Source organism: Anarrhichthys ocellatus, unplaced genomic scaffold (assembly GCF_004355925.1).
Source record: "Anarrhichthys ocellatus isolate YVR2014 unplaced genomic scaffold, GSC_Weel_1.0 scaffold46, whole genome shotgun sequence".
Lineage (NCBI taxonomy): Eukaryota > Metazoa > Chordata > Actinopteri > Perciformes > Anarhichadidae > Anarrhichthys > Anarrhichthys ocellatus.
The window spans coordinates 1,060,758-1,087,886 of NW_022280076.1; the positions used below are offsets into that span (position 1 = coordinate 1,060,758).

At 44.5% G+C, this 27,129-nt stretch overlaps 1 protein-coding gene across 4 annotated transcripts; it reads right to left on the minus strand.

Annotated features, from left to right (window-relative positions):
* Positions 1-1,048: 1,048 nt before the first annotated feature.
* Positions 1,049-26,758, minus strand: shroom1 (shroom family member 1). 4 transcript variants are annotated; one of them, XM_031869161.1, is made up of 9 exons: positions 25,833-26,758; positions 7,239-10,158; positions 6,953-7,139; positions 6,699-6,751; positions 5,596-6,249; positions 4,757-5,350; positions 4,041-4,149; positions 3,310-3,582; positions 1,049-1,955 (listed from the first exon to the last, which is right to left on the minus strand). In XM_031869161.1, the coding sequence occupies exons 2-9, from the start codon at positions 9,995-9,997 to the stop codon at positions 1,701-1,703; spliced, it is 4,884 nt and encodes a 1,627-aa protein (XP_031725021.1). In that variant the 5' UTR covers positions 9,998-10,158; positions 25,833-26,758; the 3' UTR covers positions 1,049-1,700. The 4 variants fall into 4 exon arrangements, with proteins under 4 accessions (XP_031725021.1, XP_031725018.1, XP_031725020.1 ...); XM_031869158.1 differs by having other exon boundaries at positions 4,757-5,353; positions 25,833-26,757; XM_031869160.1 differs by lacking the exon at positions 25,833-26,758 and adding an exon at positions 24,539-24,786 and having other exon boundaries at positions 4,757-5,353.
* Positions 26,759-27,129: the final 371 nt, after the last annotated feature.

Sequence of the window (27,129 nt, forward strand, 5' to 3'; positions counted from 1 at the left end):
TCGTGAGTAAATTGTTTTTTTTATGGTTAGAGGCTGCTCACGATGCTCTGCCGCTTTGTGGTCATTAAAACATAAATATCATATACACAACAAGCAATCCATACACTGGATCAGTTTTTTTCAGTACAGCCAACATGGGGACGGTAACATTTTGATCACTTTATGACTTCCTATGGGTTTTGTTGAAAACTTAAAAACGGCAAACACCGAGAGGAGTTCTGTCTTTGTGTTCCAACTAATCTCTAACACACACACACACACACACGAATACACGCGCTTCACACAATCTGGCGTAGAGCTACAGCTCACATCACCGATGCCTCTGGCTGAAGATTCAGTACAAACAAATTAATACATCTATAAAAACGAATGCCAAATATTAACAGATGCAGTTCTTAAAACGTGAGATTCTTTCAAAATTAGAGAGAAAGTCATTTGATTCAAGAGTCTGTCTTCATTCAAAGCTGTTTAACTAGCGTGTAAATTTAAATAAACTTAAAGGTTACATATGTCTAAAGGGGGCTGAACAGTGGAGGTAGAGAATAGAAAACGAGTTTAAGACACCTGAAGTGAACATTGTGGACTTTCCTCTTTCATAAAAAAAAGTGTTTCAAGTATCACGTGTAACCTCTGCGACGAAGGGACATCGGGAGAAAATACTCAGTGATATAATTGTTGCGTACTTATAATCCTCTTTAAAGAGCTTTAGCACCTCCTTATGAGGAACCGGTCCAGCATGAAATCAGACTTAATAACATTAAGTATGAATTGAGCTGGAAAGGTATTTCAACAGTCCGTAATGTTGCCGGGTGTGCTCATGTTCCTGTTTTAAGTTCAACATTCCTATTTAAAATGAGTTCAAATGGATGGAGTAAGGCTTTCAACTGAAATTACTTGAATCTGATTTGAAGAAATGTGCATTTATGTATTATTACAAAGTGCTTCTTTTTTTTTTTTCCATTCACCCTTTTTTGGTTTTTAGTGCCTTAATTTGAAAAACATTCAAAAAAATAAAACATTCACAAAACAAAAAGATGAAATGGACTACATCTATTGTACATGTTAGCGACATGACACAGCTCTCCGACTACGCTGCTCCATTGAAGCCTTCTCACAGGTCCAGATACAATCTTAAAGCTTATAATAGGTTTCCACAGGTGCAGATACAGGGCTGTAGCGCTACCGTCTCATTGAAGAAGTGAAGGACAGTTTGCTGAATTGCTAAGGGGGGGGGGGGGCGTAAAGTTTCCACACAGCAGCTTGAATTGGAAAACGTTCCACAGCAACACCAACGTCAAGGCACACAGAAAAAATAAAAAAAACCCAGCTCATTCCTCTGTTCAAAGTCAACGGGAACATGTGCGACACATTGGGGAAAGTCTTCAGGTGCATGTTGCACAATGGGCGGAGATCGGGTGAGTGTCCCGGGCACCCTCGTTAGATGGCAGAAAGGCAAGAAGCTCCAGTCTCAACGGTCTTTATTGCTCATCTCACGTGCAGCCTACGTAATAAGAGAGGAGCAGCAGCAGGTTCCCCAGACGCCCTGACAAACCTTTACAGGACAAAAGGAACTCAGAACAGAGTGCAAAGTGTACAGCCAAAACTCTCTACAGGTCTTTTTTTTGAATAAGCCATCCTCCTTCCAAGGCAAGTCAAGGAAAGAGGAAAAGGAGCAATCTGTGCTTGCGTTGCTCCTCCCTTCACCGATGCAGGCTGTTGGAAAGGGCCTCCAGCTGCTCCTCTCCCAGCCTCTGCTTCTCCTCCAGGTCCTTGTGCCGGATGAGCAGCGAGGCCTTGGTCTGGACGAAGCGCCGGTAGTCCCGCAGCTGCTCGGCGGACAGCTGGCGCGACAGGAAGGTGGAGACCAGGTTCTCTCTCCGGTCCAGGTTGTCCTTCAGATCTTGGGCGTCCTCCCTCTGTTTGCACAGCAGACGGTGGCGACTGTCCAGAGATTGCTGAGTGCAGAGGCAGAGAATGAAGACCATGAGTTACACCTGATATAGTTAAAAGGTCACATTAAAATTCTGACCTTATTCTGGTGTTGAATTCATGCCTTGCAGAGCATTAGACACATGTTTATAACATCAAATGGATAAGTAAATATCCTGCTGTGAGCAAAGTCAAACAAATACAGAATTTGAAATGACTGCTGAGAGAAAATCTGAAAACAAATAAAGTGTCCAAAACTATATTTTGGGTCATATTTGTATATGTAATATGTTGTTTGATGTAATAGAGAGCTGGGAAAATTGCAAGATCACGTTTGAAACAGCCACAGGGCAGGAGGTGCAGTTTTACCATATGTCAACAGAGGGCAGGGTAGATATAAATGTCATCGAAACCGGGCTGGAGTTTCGATGACTCAGTGTAAATACTAGTGTTGCCGATAACAGCAAGAATATAAATGAGCCTCTGACAAGCCCTCAGTATGCAGCACGTTCAGCCAGGCTGTTACAGACGGACAAACTGACAAAGCGCCCTTTCAAAATCGAACGCATCCATGCAAACACAAATTGATGCCGTAAATACTGGGGACGCATAAAGAAACAGGATATTCAGAGGGAAAACAAAGCGGAGCACAGAGCTCAAGTCAGATCCTGTGACGCAACTCACGCTGTTTGAATTAAAGACCTTAATGACAGTAAAAGTGTTCCAATGAATGGTAGCTACATCAGATGCAGCATGATGAAATTTAAGGAGTTATTTCTCAGTATATTAAATCCTAAAGCAGCAGTCCTATCAAACTGCTTTTATTTCACAATCTTTGAACATCTGACAAAGCGTTTGGATTAAACACAGATAAGCTAAAAATAAAAAATGGCAATCACACACAGATAACAACATTTTTTGAATTCCACAGGGTGACAAACCTTGCACCCTTTTAAGTCGCCCTTAAACGTTTTCCAAATGGCATGTGTTTGCTGTTCTCGAGTAAACAGAACGGGAGTATAGCTGAGGTCATGGGAGCAGGCACACACTTCTAACACCCGGGGTCATCTTTGTCACCAGAAGCTCCAAACGAGTTGCAGTAAATAATGACATTAAACGCACGCAGCAAGAGGTAAGTGTATTACCATCAGACTGTTACGCAACTTTGAGAAATAAATGAAGGAACAAACTAATAAATCACTCATGCAGGGCAAGCTTTTGCAAGCCTTGTATCATAGCCTACAGACATGAATGACAAACAAAGGCTGTCTGGAAGATAGGAGGAATCTTGAAAGGGACCCACAAAACCTTAATTTGTGAACCCACTGAATCCAAAAAGGAGGATGAACCCCCCCCCCCCCAAAGGTTTGTGTTCCTCACCTTCTCCTCGGCATCTGTGTGTTGGTCCACGGTGCTGAGGGCGTTCTGCACCCTGGCCAGCCGAGCAGAGAGGCACAGCAGCAGGCTGACCACCCTCTCCAGGTCTCCTATGAACAGGTTGTACCTCTCTAGCTCCACAGGCAGACAGCGGTCCCGGACCAGCACCTCCAGGGCCTCTCCGTGGGCCACGTTCTCCTGAATCTCTGTCTGGAGGGCGTCCCGCGTCTCTTCCAGCGAGCGTAGACGCTCGTTGATGTACGATGCTAACAGACGCTGTTAATGTCAAGCAGAGGAGGTGATGTGTAAGAGATTTTAGATACACAAGGGCCAAATAGAAAATAAGTGGATAAATAATACTTAAATAAACAAAATATTTCATATCTACTGTAGAATAAAGGGATACTGTTTCAAGAGTGAATGTGGGAGGCACTCAGGAAGAGGGGGAGGCTATCTGCTAAGCTAAACATTAGGCAAGTGGGAGATACTGATAAGAGGCAGACAGTACGTCATGTGATAAGAAACACACAACTATCTCAGGCTGAAAGGAGTCCCCTTCAGGCCAAATAGCAACCACATGGTTTCTATCTGAAATCACCACAGAGTTAATGGTTATGGTTAACCGTCCTTCTGTCCCGTCTGCTTTCTTGTCATTTGTAATGTACATGCTGCAAATCTCTGACTATTTTAGAGACATATTGACCATCCACTATTTTGCACAAATGAATAATTACCTTCTTCTCAGTGAAGTCAGCTTTGCTCTGCAGGTCTGCACGCTGAGGTTTAAGGCCGTCAGGAGCAGAAGGACAAGGCGATGGTTCGGCCGCTGCCACCATTTCAGCGCTAGAGGAAGAAACGTGTGTTTCGGTCAAGCTTGCTCTTTTGCACCCTGTTAACGTGCCACTTATAGTGTCTTCACAGGTAACGTACTCCACTCCTATTCACATATTGCAAAACTCAGAAATGCAACTGCGCATTCTTTATGTATCTTCACTGTGCTTACACAAGCAGAAAGGTGAGGCAACAAAAGGCTAACAGAGCACTGGTGGAGCTCAGTTCTCCATTAGAAACTAGTATCAAGTTTCATGGAGAAACCTCAAACCAGGAATCCTAATTAACTTGGCACTAAAAGCACTATTTCAATTCTAAACTACTTTTAAATGGATTATTATCTCAACCTACACAGCTGTGTAGATACAAGATAAAGCGTTTACACTTACAGTCACCTGAAAGAATGGAACATTTATGAAGCAGGGCAAGTAATCTTACATTTCTATGCCAATTAATTTATAATTTCTCTTATCTTGTTCATAATTTCACAACAATTATTCTCAGGGCTGTGCTCTCTAACAGCAGTAAAATGCTCTCAATGGAAACTACTGGGAATGTATTTATGACTACCAGAGGTGGGTTTAATCTAACTGTTGCGTTCCAGGACATTAACGTTTACCTTTCTGCAGCTCCTTTCTGCTCCTGTTTCTTCTTGTAGTGCTCCTCCATCAGCAGCGTGTCCTCTGACAGCAGCTGCTCCATCAGCATCAGTGCCGTCTTACGATTGGCCAGTGGGTAGAGCACTCTGGCCAGCGATTGGTCGGCCTTGACCGCCGCTTCCACCAGCTCCTCCCACTGAGGTCTCTCAGCGGGCCTGTCCGGGCTCTCCGTCTCTGCCTCCGGTCTTCTCCTCTCCTCTATCTCCCGGGTTTCTCTCGACTTCTCATCTTCCGTTTCGGGATTTTCCTTCGCCTCCACCTGCTGACTGATGTCTGTGTCGGAGACGGAGGTGCAGGAGGACACAGAGGTTTCACTTGTCTGCGTTGGAGGGGCCACGCTGGTGGACTCGTCGTCAAAAACGTCCGTCAGCAGTGAAGTCTGGACTTCCTCTTTGATCTCTTCCTCTGGACGGAGGATCCACAGTGACGGATCCGTGGTGACGCCGCAGCTCAAAGACACTTCATGGTTTGAATCAGGCTGTAGGGCGACTTTGCTTGGTTCATCCACGGACTGCTCTCTCTCTGATCCAGTCCTAGACAGAGAAGTGCTGACTCTACTGGAAGTCAAACAAATGATGGTTAAGAATCACACCTGGCCAAAATCGAATAAGCTGAATCAAAAAAACAACCTCATGCCTCGAGTTTGTTTTAGTTTAGTTAGCTAAATGGTGATATATTCAAATGATGACAATGCAATGCATGTCAGGAAGTTCTAAAAGAAGAAAGTAGCACGTTCAAAAAAGTCAAATCAATTAACTGGAGGAAACAAATGCTGCATTGACGTTGAGTCTAATCTTACCCGGAGCTAGGCGTGTTTTCACAAGGAAGCTTTGTCTGGGTGGGGGTGGACGTGGTGGATTTGATCTCCCTCTCACTGGTCTCTAGACATCTGGGGGAAGGTGGGTCAGATGTAGTCTCGCTGGGCGGTGTACTGGACCTGAACCCGTCTGTGACCGGGCCGTGAGAACCAGGAGATCCAGAGTGAACCCTGGCACGGGAAGAGTAGGAGGAGGCCGGGGAGGTGGATCTACTTGGATTCTTTGTTCCTACTGTGGCATCCTCGCTTGGTTCTGAGTTCTCCTTCAACAGAGACCTTTTCTGGGTTTGGTTTGGTGTCTGTCCCTGGGTGCTCGTCTGACCAACGATCTCTGGTTCTTTGCCCACTTGCTCCGTTACATTTTGTTTCTTCCTCCCTCGGTCCGGCCCCTGGGCTTCTCTGACTTCCGCAAAGAACGGAACACCTCTCTTGTCTCCGTCCGGTCCTACTGGTCGAGTCGAATCCCTCCACAGTTGATCCAGCTGCTCGGAACTTTTACTCAAGGCTGACGGTCTCGTTAACTTTGATGCCCCGAGCTCTTCCATGGACTTCCCCCTCTCTGCGACCACGCGGACACGCTGCTGGACCTCAGCAGCTGGCTTTGTTAAGGAGTCCTCAGTGGCATTCGTCTGGGGACTGACATCGACAATCAGTGTTTAAATGTGAAACAAAAGCCATCAATTTATACAAACAATGATAGAACGTTGAATGAAAACAAAAACTGCTAAAAGCAACACTTTTTATATGCAACTTCTTTAAAGGCAAATACAAATTAATCATACACACGCTCTGTAAAGGGTTAGAATAACAATTTGATGTTCCTACAACTCATAATGTAGTTCTGAGAAATAGGTGAACTCCTTGGAAATGGTCGAGTCGATGATTCTTCTTTTACAGCCGATGCATTAATCTTTTAAAAGGAATGCTGGTTTGCTGGAGCAGGTGGGTGTTGACTTTTCAGTGCCACAATGAATCAAGTGGGGAGGATTTATAGTCTGTGCAACAACGCACACTCACTGACCTAATACTCTCCTCACCTAAAACCACTGAAAATGTCCCACTTTGTCTGCAGTGCTGGTACATACCTCCAGGTTTCCATAGCATCAGCTGGTAATGGATCCTCCTCGTAGTCGAGTGGCTACAGACGCAGAAGAAAAGACAAAAGGCAACACATGAATTACACTTGAATCTGTAGACACTTAAATTCTTCTGAATTTAATAGCAAAGATTGTTCTAATGGTAATTTAATTGTATATATTTGTGATGGAAAGCTTATCAGACACTGACTTTAAAGTAACATGTCTTGTATTTTTAATCGTCTCAATCTGAACAGACTTACCTGAAATGCATGTGGTGTGGATGTGGATCTGATCCTGAAGAAACTGGGTGGTTCTGGCTGGTCCAAGAGACTCTCCACTGAGGCAGCCTTCCCCTGAGCTGGACCTTGGCTCTCCCTCCATCTGGGTTTATTCAACTGGCCAGCGTACTGGCCTGAACAAGACTGAGCCGAGAAGAACTGGGCATACCTGTTTTCGTGAGAATTTTAAATACAATTTTAGATGATTTGATCCATACAACAAAAAGCATCACACATCTTGCTCTCTGGCTCTGCTTCTCTTTCGTACCTGATGGAGCTGGTGGAGGAGTCAAGGATGCGGCCCGCAGAATGAGGTCTGGGGAGTTTCTTCTTGGTGTTTTTGCCTTCATGATTTCCTGATAGAGGCCTGGGAACCCAATCGAAGGGTTTCTCCCCCAGAGAATGCCTCTGTCTGGATGGAGATGGTGTCTGCGGCGCCGGTTGCTGTGGCTCGGCCACTTTCTGGCCCGTCTTACGCTCCATGTATGCCACCAGGGCCTTCTGTTGCAGATGTTTTAAGTTTGTCTTTGAAGCGCTTGGGGCCGAAAGGGCTCTGCCTCTTGTCTCAAACATCCTCCTCCGTGCTGCGACCAGTCCCTGCTCTCCGTCCTGCCAGCGTTCCTCTCCATCGCTTTCGTTGCCAAAGGAGCGGCATGCAGAGTGGATGGGGGCACCGCCGCCGCCGAGCTGGTTGAGTTTCTCTGGTTCAGAGAAGCACATCTTCTTCTGCTCTTGAGTCAGTCGCTTCCTCCCACCGATGCGTGCTACCTGGGGCTGGGCCACATTCGCCGGTCTCCCGTTTTCCTTTTCAGTCTCTTTGTCCCTCTCCTCCCGACTCTCCCCGACTTCTTCTTTTATGCTCCCCCTCTCTGTCTCCTCAGAGGTCACAGAGGGAGTGAGTGTGTCTGTGGAAGTCTCAGAGTCCTGTGATGGGGAGAAAGCGTGAATCACGGTGGGCCTCAGCTCGGGTTTTGGCCTGATTCGGTTTGGCCATGACAGCTGCAGGTCCCTTCTTTTAAACGACGTCTCCCTTAGGACCTTCGACTGGGCGTCCTTCAGCTTCTCTTTGTAGTACTTTTTAAATGAGTCATCCAGAGTGTTGCAGGCAACGGAGATAACTTCCCCTCTATCTTTGCTGCTTGTGTCGCTTTTCGGAGCTCTCTCCTTATCTTCAACAGCCACGTCTTCATGACCTATTCTGTTTGGGATTGCTTCATTGCCTTTTATGCTGATATCAGCATCCTTTTTAGGCTGTAACGCTGCCCTGCTGGCTCCAGTGAGGTGGTACAGAAGCGGGGTTGTTTCTTTGTTTATCCTCTCGCTGGCTACATCCATCAATGGCTGCCATTTCCCTCTCTTTGCCTGCTCCTCTCTCTTGTGGTAGTTGGGCTGTTCGTTGTTTATCAGCGGGGTGACCTCCTTCGTCTGTTTGGTTGAATGCGGTGGACAGTTTCTGTCAGGTCCACAGTAGAATATAGGGTTGTTGGCAGTGTGGCGCCCGATATCTCGACTCTGAATCGTGTCGATTTCTTCTAAGGCCTCGAAGCTTCGAGAGGACTGCGTCGAGATGTAGGACAGTCTCTGGTTCTCCTGATCCGGGCTTCTGGAGGAAAGGTCCAAGCTCTGGGAACTGAAGGTCTCTCTCTCATCTGGAATTACACCGCTGGACGAGCGAGAGCTCTCTTGGAGCGGTCGAAACAAATTATCCATTGTGCTGTGGCTTCTTTCTTTTTCTCTTAGCCGGTGTGTCTCCAACACGGTGGAGCTCTCGCTCCCAGCCTCAGACCCACACACAGATGCAGAGTGCGTCCTCGATCCGGATTCAGACTTACACACTCCTGTGACAAAGTAGAACTGACCCTTGTGCTGGATGCTGCTGTTGATTAAACTCTGACCAGCATTCCAGGGGCTGGCAGCTCGAGTTGGCTCTGAACCAAGCCAAACATGAGCCGAGTCCGCCCTTTTGCGTTGACTCTCAAAATGGCTATTGCTACCACTGGACTTGTTGGGATGGTCTCCATTACATCCACCGCTGCTTGAGGGCTGTCTGACTTTCAGGTGCTCAGGCTGACTCGTGCCTCGGGGAGGTGATCGGCCTAGGATGTTTGTTGACTTCTGTTGCTCAGAGGCCGCTTTGCTATCCGTGATGAAAATGTATTCTGGGTTCAACGGCGCCCTGGTCTGATCGTGAGCCTGGAGGCGAGGGCGGTAGCTTGGTGGCTGCTGGGCCTGCGGCTGTTGCTGTTGAGAGCCTCTCCAAACTGAGTAGACTGGGTCAGAAGTTAAGCTTGATTTACCCGTGTCTGGGTTAGCCGTCTCAGGTTTTGGGGTATTCAGACCATGGGGCTGTGGATGGAGTCGGTTGTGGGGTTTGGGATGTTTTTGAGGCTGTGGCTGCTGGGGTTGAACCCCAGTACCTTGATGGTGGACCCTGCTGTTTTCCAAGTTTTTTATGGCTATAAAACTATCCAGGCGTGCTGGGACTGGAGGAGGACGGAGAGGAGGGTAAGCACCTTGGGATGGAGCCCCCAAAGGCCCCTCTTTTTTAGAGAGAGCTTTGTTGTTGGTATAGAGACTGTTATAGCCGTTTTGGTTGTGGTGGTTTACATTGGTGCTGGTATTATTGCGATACTGCTGTGAGATCGCTTCCACAGAGCGATAGAGCTGGTCCATGGTCTTTGAGTCAGACTGCAGGACCTGGGTCGGATGGTAAATGGATTTTACGTACTTAAGGTCAGCATAGTGGCTGAAGGAGCTGGACTGGAGGTCGTCTGGGAGAAAAGGAGAGGGGTAGTCCGGGGCAGTTGACCCGCCAGAGAAGGAGCTGTATGCGGAGTCTCCTTTGCCGTGTTGGTGGTGGGTGAGTTGGTCGGCAATGCTGCTGTTGGACTTGGCTGGGGAGAGCCGGCTGACAGGCAGGCTCAGAGGATGCAGGTCCACGTTGCTCATTCTCTCAAAGTGTAAGTTGTAGGAATCCATGGAGGACTGGGGCGGATTGGCAGGAAGGGAAGGGCAGGGTTTGTACATATGACGTACGTGTATGTGCGCTGATGCATGTGTCTTCCTTGTGGCTGAAACTGGGGAAATTACCACCAACGCATTTGCATCAGGTTGTCCGTCACGCTTGTCGCTATTTAGGTAATTTTCCTTCCTCTTGAAGTCTCTTGAAATGGACTGCTCAGTAGCTCCTGGGGGAGGAAACACAAACACAGAACAAATTTGTTATCAACATCAAATCTTCACACTAGCTGCTTTGCAACGGCATGACAACTTTACACAAACACACATGTTTGTGTTAGATTGTCAACTTGGCATGTCCGCTATGTTAACAGCAGACACAGCTACATACCCATATGAAAGAATAAACACCTTCATACCTCATCTTCGCTGTATACGAATTCTCCATCAGCTACCCTGTAAAAATAGCAGCTTTCTGCTCAAACACTATAAAGATCCCAGAAAACAGTTAGTCACCACAGAAAAATCTTTGCCTGGCATTTCTAGGTCAAATTCCTTTCGTGATAGACTATGCTCCACCTGTTATGAATTGCAAAGACAAATCATAAACCTCTAGTTGTACTCTTCTCGGTAAAAAAAGAAAAAAAACATTTTCTCATTTTGCTTATTTTTACGTTTTACAGCTCACACGGTTTACTGCAGCTTGGTTTGGTGGGTCAGAACAGTTAACCACCTGTCGAAGGAGTCTGGCCCCTAATTAACTACCTTGAGGTTGGGGGTGCACATTGCAGCACACGCATGGAAATATGTCAGGAATTCCATATGGAGCTACAGAAATCTGGGAGGATTAGTCATGTGATGGATGTATAATGCCTTGTTATACAGAACTGAGACCTGTAAAGACTTTTCTACCTTTTACCCTCATTGTTCTTGGGACAGAAACATACGCTTTTATTTCTAGACAAATAATCACCTAAAATGTAACGAGTTGGGCAAGATTAAACTGTCACTTAACTATACAAGCACTATGAATGAGACTGAAACCTTTACAGCGTATTATTCTGAGCAAGAAGCTGTAATGTTTTGCAGATTGCTGTAAAGCAATATCAACCAATAAAATACTTGTAAATACCACTTAATCAATAGTCTTTGGGCCTCAATCTGAGGCTTCTGCATCACTCATAATCTACAGGCCATTTGTTTTGACTGGGATTCATCTTTTAATGGCCTGAAACCAATAAAGTTCATTCTTAATTTCAGTCTATGGTGGGCCTCTTCATACTCCTCGAGTACTTTTTTCCCCCAAGTTTCCCTATTTACTGTTGAAGTACAGTTAAAAACGTACAGAACAGAACCCTGCTGCCATCATAAGCTATCCGAAAACTCATCCTCAGTACAGAAACCAGCCCCTGCAAGGTAATGATATGTTTATGTTTTATGGTGGACTAATGATAGAGTAGATGGAGTCTTCTCTCTCCCATGACATGCATGCCTTTCCATGACCCTGTCATCAAGTTGAAGCTACATACCTGTCGTGCATGTACACAAAGGTCAACGCTGCCAATAAAACAACCAGCTAATCAACTCTGACGCTGCAGGATGAGAGTTGGGCCTCAGCATTGATGGAAGAGCAATAAAGGCTGTGGACAAATTTAAGTTATTCTAGCCAACAAATATAAAAATCCTGACGTAAATGACCACTCACTAACTTAGATTAACAACTCAAAACTCCTTTATAATCAGTTCAAATGAGCAACATTTTCCCAGTATTGTCATGTCTGGTTGCCGAGCTGAAAAACCCAAATCAGAGATGGTGGTCGTTTTGCATACACACAAAACCCACCTCCCAAGAGCCGTTCAAACTACAGTGTTAAGGGGGGATTCCATGTGTTTATGAACACTGATCTGTGGTGTCTGCGAGTGTGTGTGTGTGCGTGTGTCTGTGAGTGTGTGGGGTTTCCAGCCCTCCTCTTCCCTCTGCAAAAAGAGAGGGAGCGCTCAAGTGGAAGTGATGGAGGGGACAGGCAGTGGCAAAATGTACAGAGAGGAGGAGGGGGGGGGTCGACCGGCCCAGACAAATACCCTCACACGCAAACCACAACAACAGCAGACAAGAGAAGTGAACAATGACAGCCGGAGAGCTGAACACAAGTTGGAAGGCTGGATCAACAGTCACAGCAGCGAGGCAGAAGGTTACCAAGCCGCTCAGAGATGAACCACTCGCAGACTGCTGTGAATGGAAGTGTGTAAAGTTCAGAGAGCACCGTCAGCAAGAAAGAAAGAAAAACTCACCCAAACTTTGAGCCTAAGTCGCTGACCTTCCTGATTTCCATCTGAGAAAGAAAAGTGTCCTCAGTTACAACTTAAATAAGGATTTGCTGAATGATCCACGTTTTTTTCTTTTCAGAACATCTTTCTTCTCTCTAAAAGAGGGACCAGACCAAGTAACCAGGAGAGCTAGATATTAGAGAGAAGGACTTCTAGCGAGTCCCCTTCTCCCCCCACCGAGACCCGAAGCTGCCTAGCGGGAGCCACTGATTGGCCAGCCGATGACGTCCGGCTCTGCGATGCACAATGAGCGCAGCGGAGGGAATATTTCACTGCCGCAGATAGCTGCTAGTGCTGCCGGCCGCCAGAACAACAGAGAGAGAGAGGGGAGGTAGAAAAAAGAAAAAAAAAAGAGAGGCCTCGCATTCCTGGCTGGCTTCAAAGACGGAGCAGAGGCCGGGCGCCATTCATTCCCAAGGCCCTGAGCCCGGCACATGGAGACTAGCCAAGGCAGGAGGGAGGACGGAGGAGGGGAGGGGGTATAGTGGTGGGTGGATGGGTGACCTCCCAGCCTCCACCCAAGAAGGAAAAAAAAAAAACTGTCACAAAGACTAACTATCCCCCACCATTACCCTCATTTTCTCTCTTATTCATGATAACTATTAGTCTGTATTCTTCTATTCTTTAAAACCCATTTAAAACCCAGTTAACGGCAGTCGTAAAGAAATTACACAGCTAACCATCAACCTGCAGCAGAAATCTCTAATACTCGCGACTAAGACTGAAGAAGGTCATCATTACTGGAATTTATTGTAGAAGCATTGAGTTTAATTCATGTAGAAATCGCCTCTTTTCAATTTTTCTACAGAAATAGAATCTTGTTCACGATACAATCAGTGTGACAGTAAAAATGAGAATGACACTTAATAGATAAGAGCTGGGCTTTATTACATCACACAGATGAGGTGGCAACTGTCTTATCTGAACATATAGTACCAAATTCACTCAAATAGCTTTAAAATGTTGAATACACAATGAGACACAAACTCTCTGTCAATGACACGTCATACAATGACCCTAGTTGCCCTCTCTATTGTTTTCTACGGTGGCTGGCAGTGCTCGTGCTGGTCTGTGCCGAGTTGTTGTTACTGTTGGCACAGATTCAGACAAAGTGGTGCAAAGAGCAGCGTCGATGTGCTGTTGTTGCTTTTACTGCTGCTGCTGTTCCACCTGATGACAACGCAACGTTTCTTTGTGATGTGGTACTGAGACGGGGAGAGATGTGCGACTTTAGCTTTAATATTATTTTTTTTAAGATGCAAAATTAAAAGAAAACCCAAGCTGAAAACGCTTGCTATACAAGTTGTTTTATGCAGTTTCTATTCCGCTTTAAGATGATAATAAAGGATTTATTCAGTCACATTCCACACTCCATAACAGGGGTCAACATTAAATAGAGATAAGGATAAGCTCACGACCACTTACTGCCAGCTAACTGCGCTAACTAAGTACTGTATCACGGTGGAGGCGGGAGAGAGTGTGCCTTAAGAACCGCAAGAATTTAAAGACCATGTGTTTTTAAAAACAAACCCAACGAGGTCAGGAAAGGTGTCAGGCAAGTTTGAAAGATTGGATTTATAAAACTAATGAGAGAGAGAGAGAGAGAGAGAGAGAGAGAGAGAGAGAGAGAGAGAGAGAGAGAGAGAGAACACAGAGAGAGGGGGGTGTGAGAGAGGAAGGGTGGAGGATGGGGGGGTGTTAAATTCTTTCTTGTTTTTTTTATTTTTTTTTTTTCTGTCATTCATTGGTGATTATGTGTTCCAGCATGACCTTCCCCATGCAGCCACGAGACTGGACCACCAGGCGTCTGAGAAGCCAAATACAGAAATACATGGATGGAGAATACAGAAGCAGGAAGTACAGGTGGACGAAACAGACACAGCAGAACCACTACAATGAAAGGTGAGAGAAGAAAGAGGGGAAGACACAGATATGAGAGAGAGAGAGAGAAAGAGAGGGGGGTGGGGGGAGACGAAAGACACGAGCAGGAAATTTGGGAACTACTGTGACCAATGCCATGGTAGCCAGCCAAGCAACAAACAAGCCAAAAGCAATAAGCTTGTTAGCCCTGCTGGCCGTGTTAAGTCTGCGGATAAAGATGATGATGGGTCGACGGACCTCTGAGCTAAATGGAAAACTACTGTTAGCACCGGTGCTCTCAATCAGAAGCATCCACCAGTGAGGAATAAAGACTTTAAACTCAGAAACAACTAATAATGCATTGTCATTGCATATATGGCTGCAATCCATTTACTGTCAGTGTAACAAAACTGATATTTTAGACTGGTCTGTAGCATCAGGGCCGGACTTAATTGTAATGACTGTCAGCCATCAGTGATGGACGTTGGCTGAAGAGGCGTACAGTAACCACTAGAAAGGCATCCTGAACGTTAGCTGGTGTCTTCCAATCTGAAGTCATTAAAAACTGTTCTGCATTAAATGGATAAAGGAGGCCTCACACACTTTAACACTGCACTATGACTTCACTTCTGGATTCCAGTCTCCCACAGGACCTGAAAGACATCATTCCTATTGTCCCTGATCAAACAGAAACAGACAGGAAGCTGTTTTTGAAAAGGTGGAAGTGGCCGGCTGCTGACCACTGACGGAGCAAAGCATCCATTAACGGGAAAAAGGGAAAGCCGTGTTGCCGTGCACCGTTATCGCTGACGTCTGCGATGCAATCTCTCCTGCATGTGCGTCAGACACAAAAAGACATGTCTGTGAGTGTGCAGGGGAGAGAGACCGTGGCTGTGTGTTGCCAGGCAGTGCTCACATCGCTGTCTAAAATCTCTAACTGATCAAGACAAGCTGTCACACTCTAATAAGCTCTGCATTCCTGCCTTGATCGAGGCCTAAATACTTACTTGACAATATTAACATTTGGACTATTTAATTACATGTTGTTCAAAAATGTTGCATACACCTAAATAGACCGACGACGGCAGGGCAACTTGCTAACAGCCCTGCTACCACATACATACACACACACACACACACACACACACACACACACACACACACACACACACACACACATTATGCAACAAGGTCAATAAGAGTGTATTATTATTATTCTCCGCTCTATAAAAAAAACAGTTTCTGTAACCGCCCTCGTCAACCATTAACCAGGAACAGCAACGTGGCCGGCAGCACCGGGCTTTAAACTCGAACACTCTGTGAATGATAAACTTTGTATTACTTGCAAGTGGCTTCTGAGAAGACAATTACTTTTGTATTAAGGACCCCCCCCCCCCCCCCCCCCCCCCCCCGGGGGGGGGCTGCAATATGATCTCGTCACGGTGAATTTAACTGGATACTGTAGGAATGCATCCACACTAGAATAGTACGAGGCTGCAGGCGGTAGGAGTTTTGTTTGAGTGTAGGTGCGTTCGGTCTAAAAATGGGGCATGCAAATTCACCCATTACTGCGGCGTATCGTTTCCAGTCTTTGGTACGTGTATTAAAATCTGAGAACATACTGTTCAGGGTCAAAGTCGGATGTGGAATGATTATAAAAGGACGTTTATGGAAGCGAACGCGTTACCGGGAACTTAACACCAAACTGAACTCTGTCAAAGTGCCACGTTTTAGACATGAAATAAAACATGTGTCTTGCACCTTTAAGAAGAAATGACATTCATTTGTGCTCACATGTTTCACTGGCTTAAAACAAGGACAGCAGCTAATCACATCTCTCCAAAGCAAAAAGATTGCCTTATTCAGCGCAAAGGTGTGATGCCACCAACAACAACAACGAGGGAGCCACAGCGACAAAAGAGGGCGGGAAGCTGAGGACAAACACCACAGGAAAAGAAACACACAATAGCAAACGACCCACTTCCTGTTCAAAAGGTGGGAAAAGCCTCAATGACTCCATCATTGCGGGAAAACATTATCCTTAGAAAGAAAAGAAACACATCTATTGTTCTTGGGTCCCAAGTGTCTCCTATAGCTGAGGCTGAGATTGGTCAGTTTGGATGAATTCATCTCATCAATCATTCATCTCACAGTGGCTTCTATCTCATGACTGAGAGTCTGAGATACACTCACCGCTGAATCACTGAAACAGATGCTAATATCAGATCAAATACTGGTTGGAGGAAAGACAGCATCAAGACAAATTAATGAGAGCACATATGGGGCATCAGTTTTGTGTTTCATAAAATGTCGACATGAAATGTCGCTGAGCAAATAAGTCCGAATACAAACAGAGTAAGGGACAATGAAGTCCTTCTGGAAGCCGCTATATATGTACATTTTCCAAGTATTTATTGTTACTTATGTATTAATGCTTGTAAAATCCGTGGCAAAAGCTGTTAATGGACTTATCAAACCTTATGGAAAAAGAACGGTGTGGCATAAAGGCCAGTACAGTATGTGCTGGTTCTTTCTTGTTTGTCACAATTTTCAATACAGTGACTTGTGTTCTGCTGAGCTTTGAGGATCTAGTTGTTTACCACAGACGACAGTCCTGAAAAGTAAATCAATCAAAAGACAATTTGCTTGAATGTTGCGTCTTAAAGAAGAGTGAGTTTTTTAGAGTTTTCTATGAAGTGGAGCGGGACAATTTTTTGTGCAGACATGCATGGTTCCCAGAGGATGCATCCTCTCAGCTTTGGTGATCCACTGACTTTTCCTCTTTCACCCCCACAAGGTGAATAACTTGGATGATCCCTGAAGTTATAGATTTAATATGTCAATTACAAATAACCAAATACCTGAAAAACGAATGGCCTTCCCATCAGCCTCAGCTGTACTTTATGCTTAGTGCTAATTGGCAGATATGAGCATGTTCTCGTGCTTAACTCACAACGTGTTAGCGCGGTGATCTTTAGCATTTAGCACAAAGCACCATTGTGCCTCAAAGAGCACTCGATATAGAGGAGAAAGTGACAGACGGTGAGACTCAGCATGTCTGTCAGACAACTTTAAACAACTAACAATATAAAAACCATGCAATAAAACCATCCACTATCGGTATTAGGTAAGCATGGGGACAACATCGATCAGCAGGTCAACCACCTGACACTTTATGGCGGCGTGGCACTCTGACCCGCTGTGCCCTATCACTGGTTTGGTTGTTTGGCCCACTGAAAGGAATGTGCCTGATAAACAGCTAGGGCAGGTACAGCAAACAGGTTGTTGTATTCAGTACAGGGCTCTCAGTTCAAGGATGTAAAACTAAACATGCAAATCAAAGCATCAGACTTTCAGTGGCTTGTTTTGCTCCGTTTATCAGAAAAATGTTCACATATGAGAATATGGAGCGCTAGATTTGTCTCTAAAACGAGGCTTGGACGTCACATCCAGTAAGGCATCCTGACTATTTAGAGTCAGGATGCTTGTAGAGTCAATCACAAGGACATCGTTTTAGTTTCAATACCCCATTACATAATGACATTAGATATTTAAGCCTGCAGTGATGGGAATATGCAAGAGAACAAGTGCCAGATTAGCAACACGCCAAGGGCAATTTCTGCAGAGAGGCCTCAGCGCCAGTGGTGAATTGCCAAAAAGTGTTAAGCAATAGCACTGAGTGACAGAGTACGCCTTCAATTTAGAATTCATCTGACTTCACTTAGTCTTCTCCAGACAAATCAGCTCCAACAGATGGACGCACTGCGTCTATAGCCTCGGGTTATTTAGACGCCGCACAGCAACATCTTTCATGGGAAAACACACAGAACTTCATCCCCATTTTTCTGCAGTCAAACAAATCATAGATCCCCACATCAACACGCCATCCTTTTCCCTTTCAGACTACATAATTAGGACTGTGTGTGTTTTCCCCTCCTGTAATCGTCCGACCTCCTGGAGTGGCCAAAGTCAGGTTACAGCACTAAATGACCTGCTGAGCTCCACGACAGCAGCATTCCTCGTACGGCCTTATTGCTCCCCTAGACCCATCTAATATGAGGCATTTACAGCCAATGAACGGACATTTTAGACCACAGAATATAATGAAAGCTATACAGGGACTAGTTTAAAGGGTAAAAAAAAAAAACACATTCCAGTCTCCAACAGTAAATACACTCCCCCACAGCTACCAAAAAACCTGCTAGATTTAAGCATGAAGCAAAGTACCATTCTGTGCTTGTTAGGGGCCTTGCACACCCTCACAGGTGTTTTCTCTCGTGTCTGAACGCTAATACGAAGCTGCAGCTAGTAGGCAATTAGCTTAGCATAAAGAGTGGAAACAGGGGGAAACAGCTAGCCCTCAGTCCAAAGTCCACAAAAAAAAAAAAAAAAAAAAAAAAAACACCTAGCAGCAACTCTAATTTTGACTAATGAATATGTTTTGTCTTGTTTGCATAAAACGGGTTCTTCCTCTAGTCTCAGAACATTTTTAACCAATACATTTCGGCCATGCGTGTGCGTCCCTGTGGTCATTTTAAGGGCTCACATGCACACGAATGCTGCACTGACGTCAGAGGGAAAGGCTTCCCGAGAGCAGGAGTCGTTCATGCGTGGAGCTCCTGCTGTTACACTCTGACATCATGTCTGGGGATGAAGGAGAAACATCCGAAAAACAAAAGAGAAATACGAGGATAAATAAGAATAAAAGGTGTGAGAAACTGGGTCACCGTCAACGATCTAATACGGCGTGATGAAAGTGATTAGACGTGCCTCTGATCTCCCCTTTCATACCTGTCAGGATGCTTTAAGCAGCATGAAAAAGGACAGTCCAGATACAGGACAACAAGGAAGCGTTTGCTCAGTGTGGCGCCAGAGATTTGAATTGCAAAAGAACCCGCCGGTGTGTGAGGGCGAACGGTTCAAATTCACTTCCCCCACTGACCCCAACAACATATCTGAGCAAACACTTGAGAACGACTGTCAGGGGAAATACAGGATATAAAAAACGTGTCCATTGCACAAGTGTGCAAATTATCCTGAGCTCATTAATCCCAGAGGAAGTGATGATCCATAATGAAGCAGGTGAAGATACAGATGTCTTGTGGGTAACAGGTGTCCTTACATGCAGAATTGTTCCGTCTTGCATTACCGTTCTTCAAAATCCTGTCATTTATTGGCCTTTCAAATCTCTTTGTCTCCTCCTCAGTTCACACCTCTGTTTACCACTAATGTCTAAAACACAGGTGAGTGGAGTACCGAGAGCTTTCCCGTGGAAAACGATACGTTTCAATGTTCACAATTGTTTCACCTGATCTTCTTTGCTGATTTTAAAGTCTGAATGAAATACATGAGGAAATATTTACTCTGCGTTTATCTACCAAGTCCAGTTCTTCGTGAATCATCGCTGTAAAACACACACAAAAACTGGGGCGAATCACCCTACTGCTTACACGTATCACTGTGGTCAGAGATCACTTTGGCTCTCTATTTGTCCAAATAAGCACTTTTTGTCCATAAACTTTGGGTACTGAGACACATTTAACTGATTGGTCCAGAGCAGACCACAGCAACCACCTTGTGAGGCACAATTTGACACAAAATAGCAGATGGCTTGATCACATCCCTCAAAGTATCCGATTCAGCCGAAGCTGAACCATTTCTGGTGGCCTGAGCTGTTTAATGTATGTGCAGAGCTGATGAAATATCCTCACTGAAGTCCACTGTGTTGGCTAAAGCTCAATTTATTGCTTGAATTCAGTTAAAAAGTTTGAGACGGACCGTGTCTTTGGCTTCCTCGCATCCAAAAACAAACATCCAAAAGCTATATGGAAAAAAGAACTTGCAAAAGAGAATTTAAATGACAGCTGATGACCCCTCAGCAGCTGTTATTACACAATAAAGCATCAGCCATCATAACTATGAAAGGCCTTCATTTGGGCCCCAAACACACAAAGGGACTCGTGTTCACTGCACATGAAGCCTACCGGGGGATTCTTGTGTAAAATGAGCCCTTGAATAAATGTGATTTAGTGGACAGTTTAACGCTGGAAAAAAAAAAAACTGCAGCTTTAAATTTGAGAGTGCAAAGATCTCAGCTTTCAACATGTTCCTCAATGGCTTCTCCATGCACATACTGTTCAAACGAGTGCTGCTACAGTTCTTTAAAGCACACCAGTTGACAGCAACAGCCTTTCTGTCATTAAAGCAGCAACAGCTTCTGACATTGAATTCATCTTTTCCAGTGTTGTCATAGTTCAGACCATGAAGCTGATGATCACACACACACACAGCCAACCATTTTTTCCCCCTAAATCTCTCAATCTCAGTAATCCTGGGTAAGCGCTTTTCCTCCTGAGAAGTTTGCTTTATGCTGCAGAAAGCTATATAATGAAAATAATGTAACAATGGAAAAGAAAATGATTGTTTTATCCGGGATTCAGTTGTTCTTTGTTAGCGCTGTTGCCCAGGGGATTGTGATTTTGCGGTCCTCCCACCTCCGTCTCAGTAGATTGTGACAACACGTGTCGGAGCTCTATTGAAAGAACAAAGTGAGTCTAATGTGCTGATCATTAGAGTCCCACCTGCACCGCAGGCTACAGACCTCAGGCTATAGATCTCCCATCATATCTGCGCCTCTGCAGACACTGCACACTTTGTGTTAACCTTTAATTGTCCTGCTTTTGAAACTCATACAGTAGCCTAATAGCACTGATCGTCGCGCTCGGGAGTCAAGTGATTTCTAATCTCCATTGTGTTTCCACCGTGGTTCATTTTGGGGGAGCTGATCACAATGGGCTCCTTTTACTGCTGGCAGGGCAGGTTTCCTACCTCAGAGCGAGGGATGAGAGGCGTATTAGAGGCGGGAGGGGGTTAAGGCTGTAAAATAAATTACACAGAGATTAAAATTCAGCAGAAAACTCTGCACACACTCTGGACTTTATAACCCGGGAGAAAGAAAAGCCTGGTGTGGTAGTCAGATGTGCTGCCTGAGGAAGGATTGATCATAAGAAAGGGGAAAGTTTCCCCTTCTTATGATGCAAAGAAGTGAAAAATACTCTCTCGTGGCAATTATCGAGTAATTGTTTCACACCTAACTTACCTGAAATCAGTGTCCTTTATCTAATCAACTGGCACGCTACTTATCAATAATATTTATTTACTAAGCTGTTTTATTTCAGCAATTTAAGAGTGAAAATATAACAGAGTCACAACCCCCGGTGTCGAGGCCACTCGAGCTCCGACTGGACACACACATAAAAATAGACCTGAAGCCTCCACTTCCTGTCATGTCAGACAGCTGTAAGTGACTCTTTCATCCCACGATATCAGAGCCACATCACTGCGCCCGTGACCGGCTCAAGTCTCGCTGACCTCCCCTCACCCACACCTCCTCATCAGGGGGCTGTGAAACGTGAGCAGGCCCTCCAGCAGCCCTGTTCACACAGCGTGTTGTGGAGGTACAGTGCTCACATGAACCCTCAAGCAGACACAGAGGATGAGGGGTGACGCTCTGTGGTACAAACTGCAACAGAGCACCTTTACTGGCTCCATGACCATATTTACATTTAAGAGTTTTGTCTGTCGTCTCTCTACACTTCCCCCAAAAGCTAGAGAAAAAGAAGTAAGCTGCCTATACAAGGTTACTCACACACATGACATATGACACTGGCACATCCCGATGGGTCCTATAGGGCCATACAATTGTGTAGGTGTGGTCCTGTTGGATAACCACACACACTGTCCAGCCCGCCCTCAGGGGGTCTCGCATTAGTCAACAATAACCTCGGTCAGCCGTTTGTCTCCTGCTCGTCCATCTGCTCTATGGGACCTGAAGAGGCCTCTCTGTTCCCCTGACAAAAGAAGGACCGTCTGAGAATACCTCATCACAACTGCAGACCAGTCGGTGGTCAAAACCAGGTAAAAAGAAAGAAGAAAGAAAAAGCCCTCTGGAGGAGGAGAAGAAACGGGACAAAAGGTGGTGAAAGAGAGCTGGGAGGACTGTTAATGTTTGAGTCATTTTTTTTTCTTTTACTATAAATAAGTGACTTAAAACACTTATGTATTGCAGGAGGGTGTTTTCCCCTTCAAGGTTAATAACTGCAAAAATATTAAACCAACTTGTAACAGGATAGGAACTCGTAACTTAAACCTGCAGCAACTTCCTCAACCTTCCAGTTTACACATCCGGCAGTCATTGAGCATCATTGGTATTTAATTAGTTGTATTTCTGGCCACCTGAAGAAGCTTTGTCTAATATTCACTCTCCTTTGAGCTCTATGTTGCTCTTCACAAACTCCTGAGGGAAAAGTCTGGTTCTCTATGTGCTGAAAGCTCCACGATGGTGACCTCCATACAAAAGCCATAATACTTTAGAGGAAAGCCTTTACAGCGATTACGGATATGTCGGTCACGCCAAAGGTTCTTACACTGAGCCTTCATATTTATGACTACCACAAAAAACATGGTCACAAGTTTTATTTCCAATTTAGAAAAAAACCAACACACCACAATGAGATAATTGTGGTTAAAGTAATATTTACTCACTTCCAGTGTTCATCCTGATTAGCTATATCCTCATAAATCCTTTCGCAACATGCCAGCTCGTTACAGATTTTCCTCCCATTACTTATTAATCATGTGGGACAAATGTTAACTTGTATGTGGCGTCTTAAGCAGGCCTCCCTCTTCCTCCTCAGCGCTCTGAGGTTAGAGAATCACATCTTCATCTTTATTGTTATTTTTTCAGATGACCTTAATTACATAACTTATAATGTTTTAAGAAGAAATAAGTTAACATTTTGCTAAGATGGTTATTTCTCGTTGGTAGGGTTAAAGAGACCTTCCTGTAACGACGTCATGCGCTCTAAGCGTAACTGAACACCTGTATGTCATGATGACACACTCAAAGGTGCATTCAACCTCTCCAGGGTCACTGGTTTCAAAACAGAGCACGGCGTCATGATGACTTTCACAAACCTGGATGCCACTCCTTATGCTAACTATAGCCTCCATGCTAACTGCAGTTTAATGATAATGTTGTAGCACAGCTATGATGTACCGTACTTCTAAAATATAAAAGGTTCTTCTGCATGAGGTAATGTCTTGAGCCTATCTCTAATATGTCATCCTGAACAGTCGAACTTTGTTACCCATTAAACCCTTGATAATAACGGGCCAGATGGACTTTGGGCAGCTGATAGTTTTCACATTGTTGCTCTACTTTAAGCACAATCTCACTCTTTTTGGGGCTAAAATGTATTCCTGACCCCCTTGATATTACTTTTAATTAAATCTTCAGTTCTTATTAAAATATTACATGTAAAAAACAACTGCTGGTACTTGATCACATCAGCTGATGTCTATCTAAATCATGTTTCATTACAAATCCTCTCTTGTGCCTGATTAAGTCAATCATTTCACTGTTAAAAGACACAATTGAATAACATGTATTTCCCTGAACCCAGCAATGCCAGTGAAAGTCTCACATCATGCATAGTACAAAGGCTGAGGTGGACCGACAACGAGATCACACTTCCATTACGGGGACGTGTAAACATCAAGAAACCAACAAGCTGTTAACTTATTTACAAGTCTGACACCTTCCTGCTACATCCGTGTCCATTATCTCACTCCGACACCTTCAATAGATTTCAAAGAGTGATGATGATTTCATCACAGCAGCATTCGGCCATTTGATAAAGGAATTTCCATATTATTTTTTAAATCTGACATAAAGTATCCCTTGCATGATCCTACCATTGCATTTGGATCACTTTTAGCAACATTTTCACACGTTTTTAGAATGTCTTTGGCGAGTGCCTCCACTCCTCCTTATTGCTGCTGAACCTGATCTAAGCTCACACTCACACAGCCGAACCAGTTAGTTCATCCTGGTAGAGGTGGGCCGTGTGAAATGTCACTGAAAGAAAGTAAACATCCGAGTGAGAACCACACACACACCGAGATTCATTTTCCACTGTTAAAGGAACAACAAACCCCACGAAGTAAAAAAAAAATAAAAAATAAAAATCACATCAGTTCCAAACCCCCAACTAGAGCCTGAAATGTCCTAAAATGACTGCACGATTCAAACTTATTCTATTTTGTTGAACTTTGTTGCTGTTTCTGCAGCACATCTTTTTGTTACCTGAGAGAGAGAAGGAATAAGAGAGACATACGGAGAACGAGCTCATGTTTCAACGCCCAGAGTAGGTTTACATGTATGGCCCATGGCTTTGAGACTCTACTTGCTTTCATCTTTTGTTTCTGGCTTCCTTTCTTCTTTAAACTTCCTGCAAAACACACTCAGACCACCACCTCCTGCCATCACATATACGATACAACCACGTGTATTGCAACGACAGCCAAATGTGTGTATTCATTGCCACATGTTTGATTGTTTTTGTCTCTGTGTCAACTTACAACCATCCGCAGCCAACGACTATTCCTCGTGCAACCTCTGATGACTTCCGGATCAACAGGTGTTGGATGCCGACACCTGTGTGTGGAAGGCGGATGCATGCTTTTCGATTTGCACACCTCTACGAGTTGTCTGTATGTACGCATGCATTACACCTATGTGCACGTCTCCTCTGCACAAACTGTCTCCGTCAGGGTCCAGGTCGGACTGTGTGGGTGCAGCTTAGGCAAGCAGGGTCAGCGGCATGAGCGGGGGGGGGGGGGGGGGGGGGGCCTCCTCCTCCTCCTCCTCCTCCAGCAGCACAGAGGGGCCAGTGTGCTCCTCCTGCTCCCAACCATCTGACCAAATGCACCGCATGAGTGCTTCAGTTTCAGCCACAGCACAAAACACCAGTGTCTGGTGTCTGGTGTCTGGTCCCCCCCCCCCTAAGCAACACTGCCACAGCCGCGGGGGCGCCTTTTGTTCCCCACTTTAAATAAAACATAGTGCAGTCATTAGGCAGAAAGGCCCTCCTGTGCATAATTCAGGGCCAGGTATCAATTTGAGGCGAGGAGGTAAGGTTAAGGAAGGACAATAGAGTGCTGTTCTCACAGTGCTGTCGGACAACTGATATTGCAGAAGTTATGTGCAACGTAGAAATTATATGAAAGTGGCAATTAAATGTGGTGATAACAGTAGTTTGGGTTGCAGTTTGAATCCAGTTCACAATATCCATTACAGGGCTGCAACCTGCCACTAACCATCATCTCCATCATCAATGACTCTGCTATTAGGGGACATTGACTTGCTTGTAAACATCCAAACAAATTTAAGGTGTGAACTGAGAATTATATTTTTTTCTAAAATATCATCTGTTATTTAAGATACATTTGAACGTGTCACGTTATAGCTAAAGATAAAACAAATATGAGGAAACCAAACTGCAGCCCTAGAAGGCCTCCAACACGAGAATAAACATATTTTAAGATATTTTTTTAAGTGACAAAACTTACAATTTATCTACTAAGTTACAACATGAAAATGAAGCAGCAACAGCCTGATATTTTCAAAAATAGAATCAACCGCAATGAACACCAACAAGGACTAATTGCGTTTGCTCCAAACAGAACTGAGATCAGCTGTAGCTTTTATTTTACTCCTGACGAGAAGCACAACTTTTAAAACAAGTATTACCGATTCCCTTGAAGCTGTTTTGACTGGAAATAGTCTGCAACAGGTTTGACAGTTGACAACCGAAACTGCAGAGCCACAGCGATACTGGATGCACCTGCTGCTACCAAAGTCCCCTTCACGTACCTGCTGACTTCCCGGTCACTCCGCTGCGTTCAACTCCTGGTTTCTCTCGGGTGCGTTTTTCCTCTCCTCGAGTGAATTACGGTAAAAACAACAACATAAATTAACGGACAGATTCACTTTTTTTTTTTTTTTGTAGTCGGCTAACGTGCCTCACCGCCCACCCCGGTAATGAGCTTTCCTTTTTCCATCGCTCGCAGTTAGCTCACCTTATTCCCTGAAGAGGGAGAAGCGGATGAAAGGTGACAGATGACCACGTTGACCAATCAGATGCGGCGGGAGGCGGGAACGTTTAGGATTACACGACACGCCATTGGTCCGTTTGCGTCAATGGCGGAGCAGTGGAAAAAGGGAATTTCTCTGTATTGTTTTGATGTTCTGTAGTTCACTGGAAAGAGGCAGAAGCTTAACCAGAGCAGTGACATTAGGCTACTAAACTCACTGAAACCCATGTGGTGTAAGTGAATTATTTAACAAATTAAATATTCATGCTGTAAAGGAAAATACTAATCTTTCGAATAAGTAAAAACTGTCAAGGCAAAATAAAGAGAGAAAAAAAAAGCATCAGTCTCCATAAGAGTTAATGTTCTCAGGGCAGCGCAATGTGGATTGGAAGGAGCTAATCACTCCTAAGAGGCTCTGCAATGCACAGCTATACAAACTACTTTGAATACCTTTGTTTCATGCACAGAAAGATTACCCAAACACCATCTATTTCTTGTTAAAATAGACAACTGAGGCTGCTTTGTTTGGGTGGCTCAGGATTCAGTAGAAGAACTAAATATGAACATCTTCTAGGCCACCACCAATATACTCTTATTTTATCCTGCAAGAAAATATTTGTTGTTGCTATTGAATGTCAGACATATTGGAACAGATGCTTTTATAGCCTATATTATAGATTTTATATTTAGGGCAGGTTTACAATTAGTTCCAATTACATTAAGTCACATATGTATAAAATAATGTAATTATGAGAGAAGCGTTAATATAGTGGCAAAAAAACAAAAGACAGATATGACTTGGATCCAGTTTGTTTTATTTTACTTCCCCTGTAATCTGTAATGTACATTTTTCTTCATTTTAAAACCATCAATCCGACCATAAAAACATCTACTGTATGTACAAATAACTGTACAGGATTGCCGTGTTAAACTTTATACCTTTTTTATCCTCTAGATTACAACCAGGAAACCTTTCAACGTATCACCTGTAGGACTGTGAAGTACTTATCCGTCTTTCCTGTTCACACTGTCATCATTTCAATGACATGATTGCATTTCCACTGCAATCATGACCA

Excerpts from the sequence above, each read along its gene's own strand:
- shroom1 (XM_031869158.1), bottom strand. The coding sequence starts at position 9,997 with ATGTACAAACCCTGCCCTTCCCTTCCTGCCAATCCGCCCCAGTCCTCC. Across the intron at positions 6,250-6,698 it reads GATGCTATGGAAACCTGGAG|TCCCCAGACGAATGCCACTG; the intron begins GTATGTACCAGC and ends TGTCGATGTCAG. Across the intron at positions 5,354-5,595 it reads GAAAACACGCCTAGCTCCGG|TAGAGTCAGCACTTCTCTGT; the intron begins GTAAGATTAGAC and ends TTTGACTTCCAG.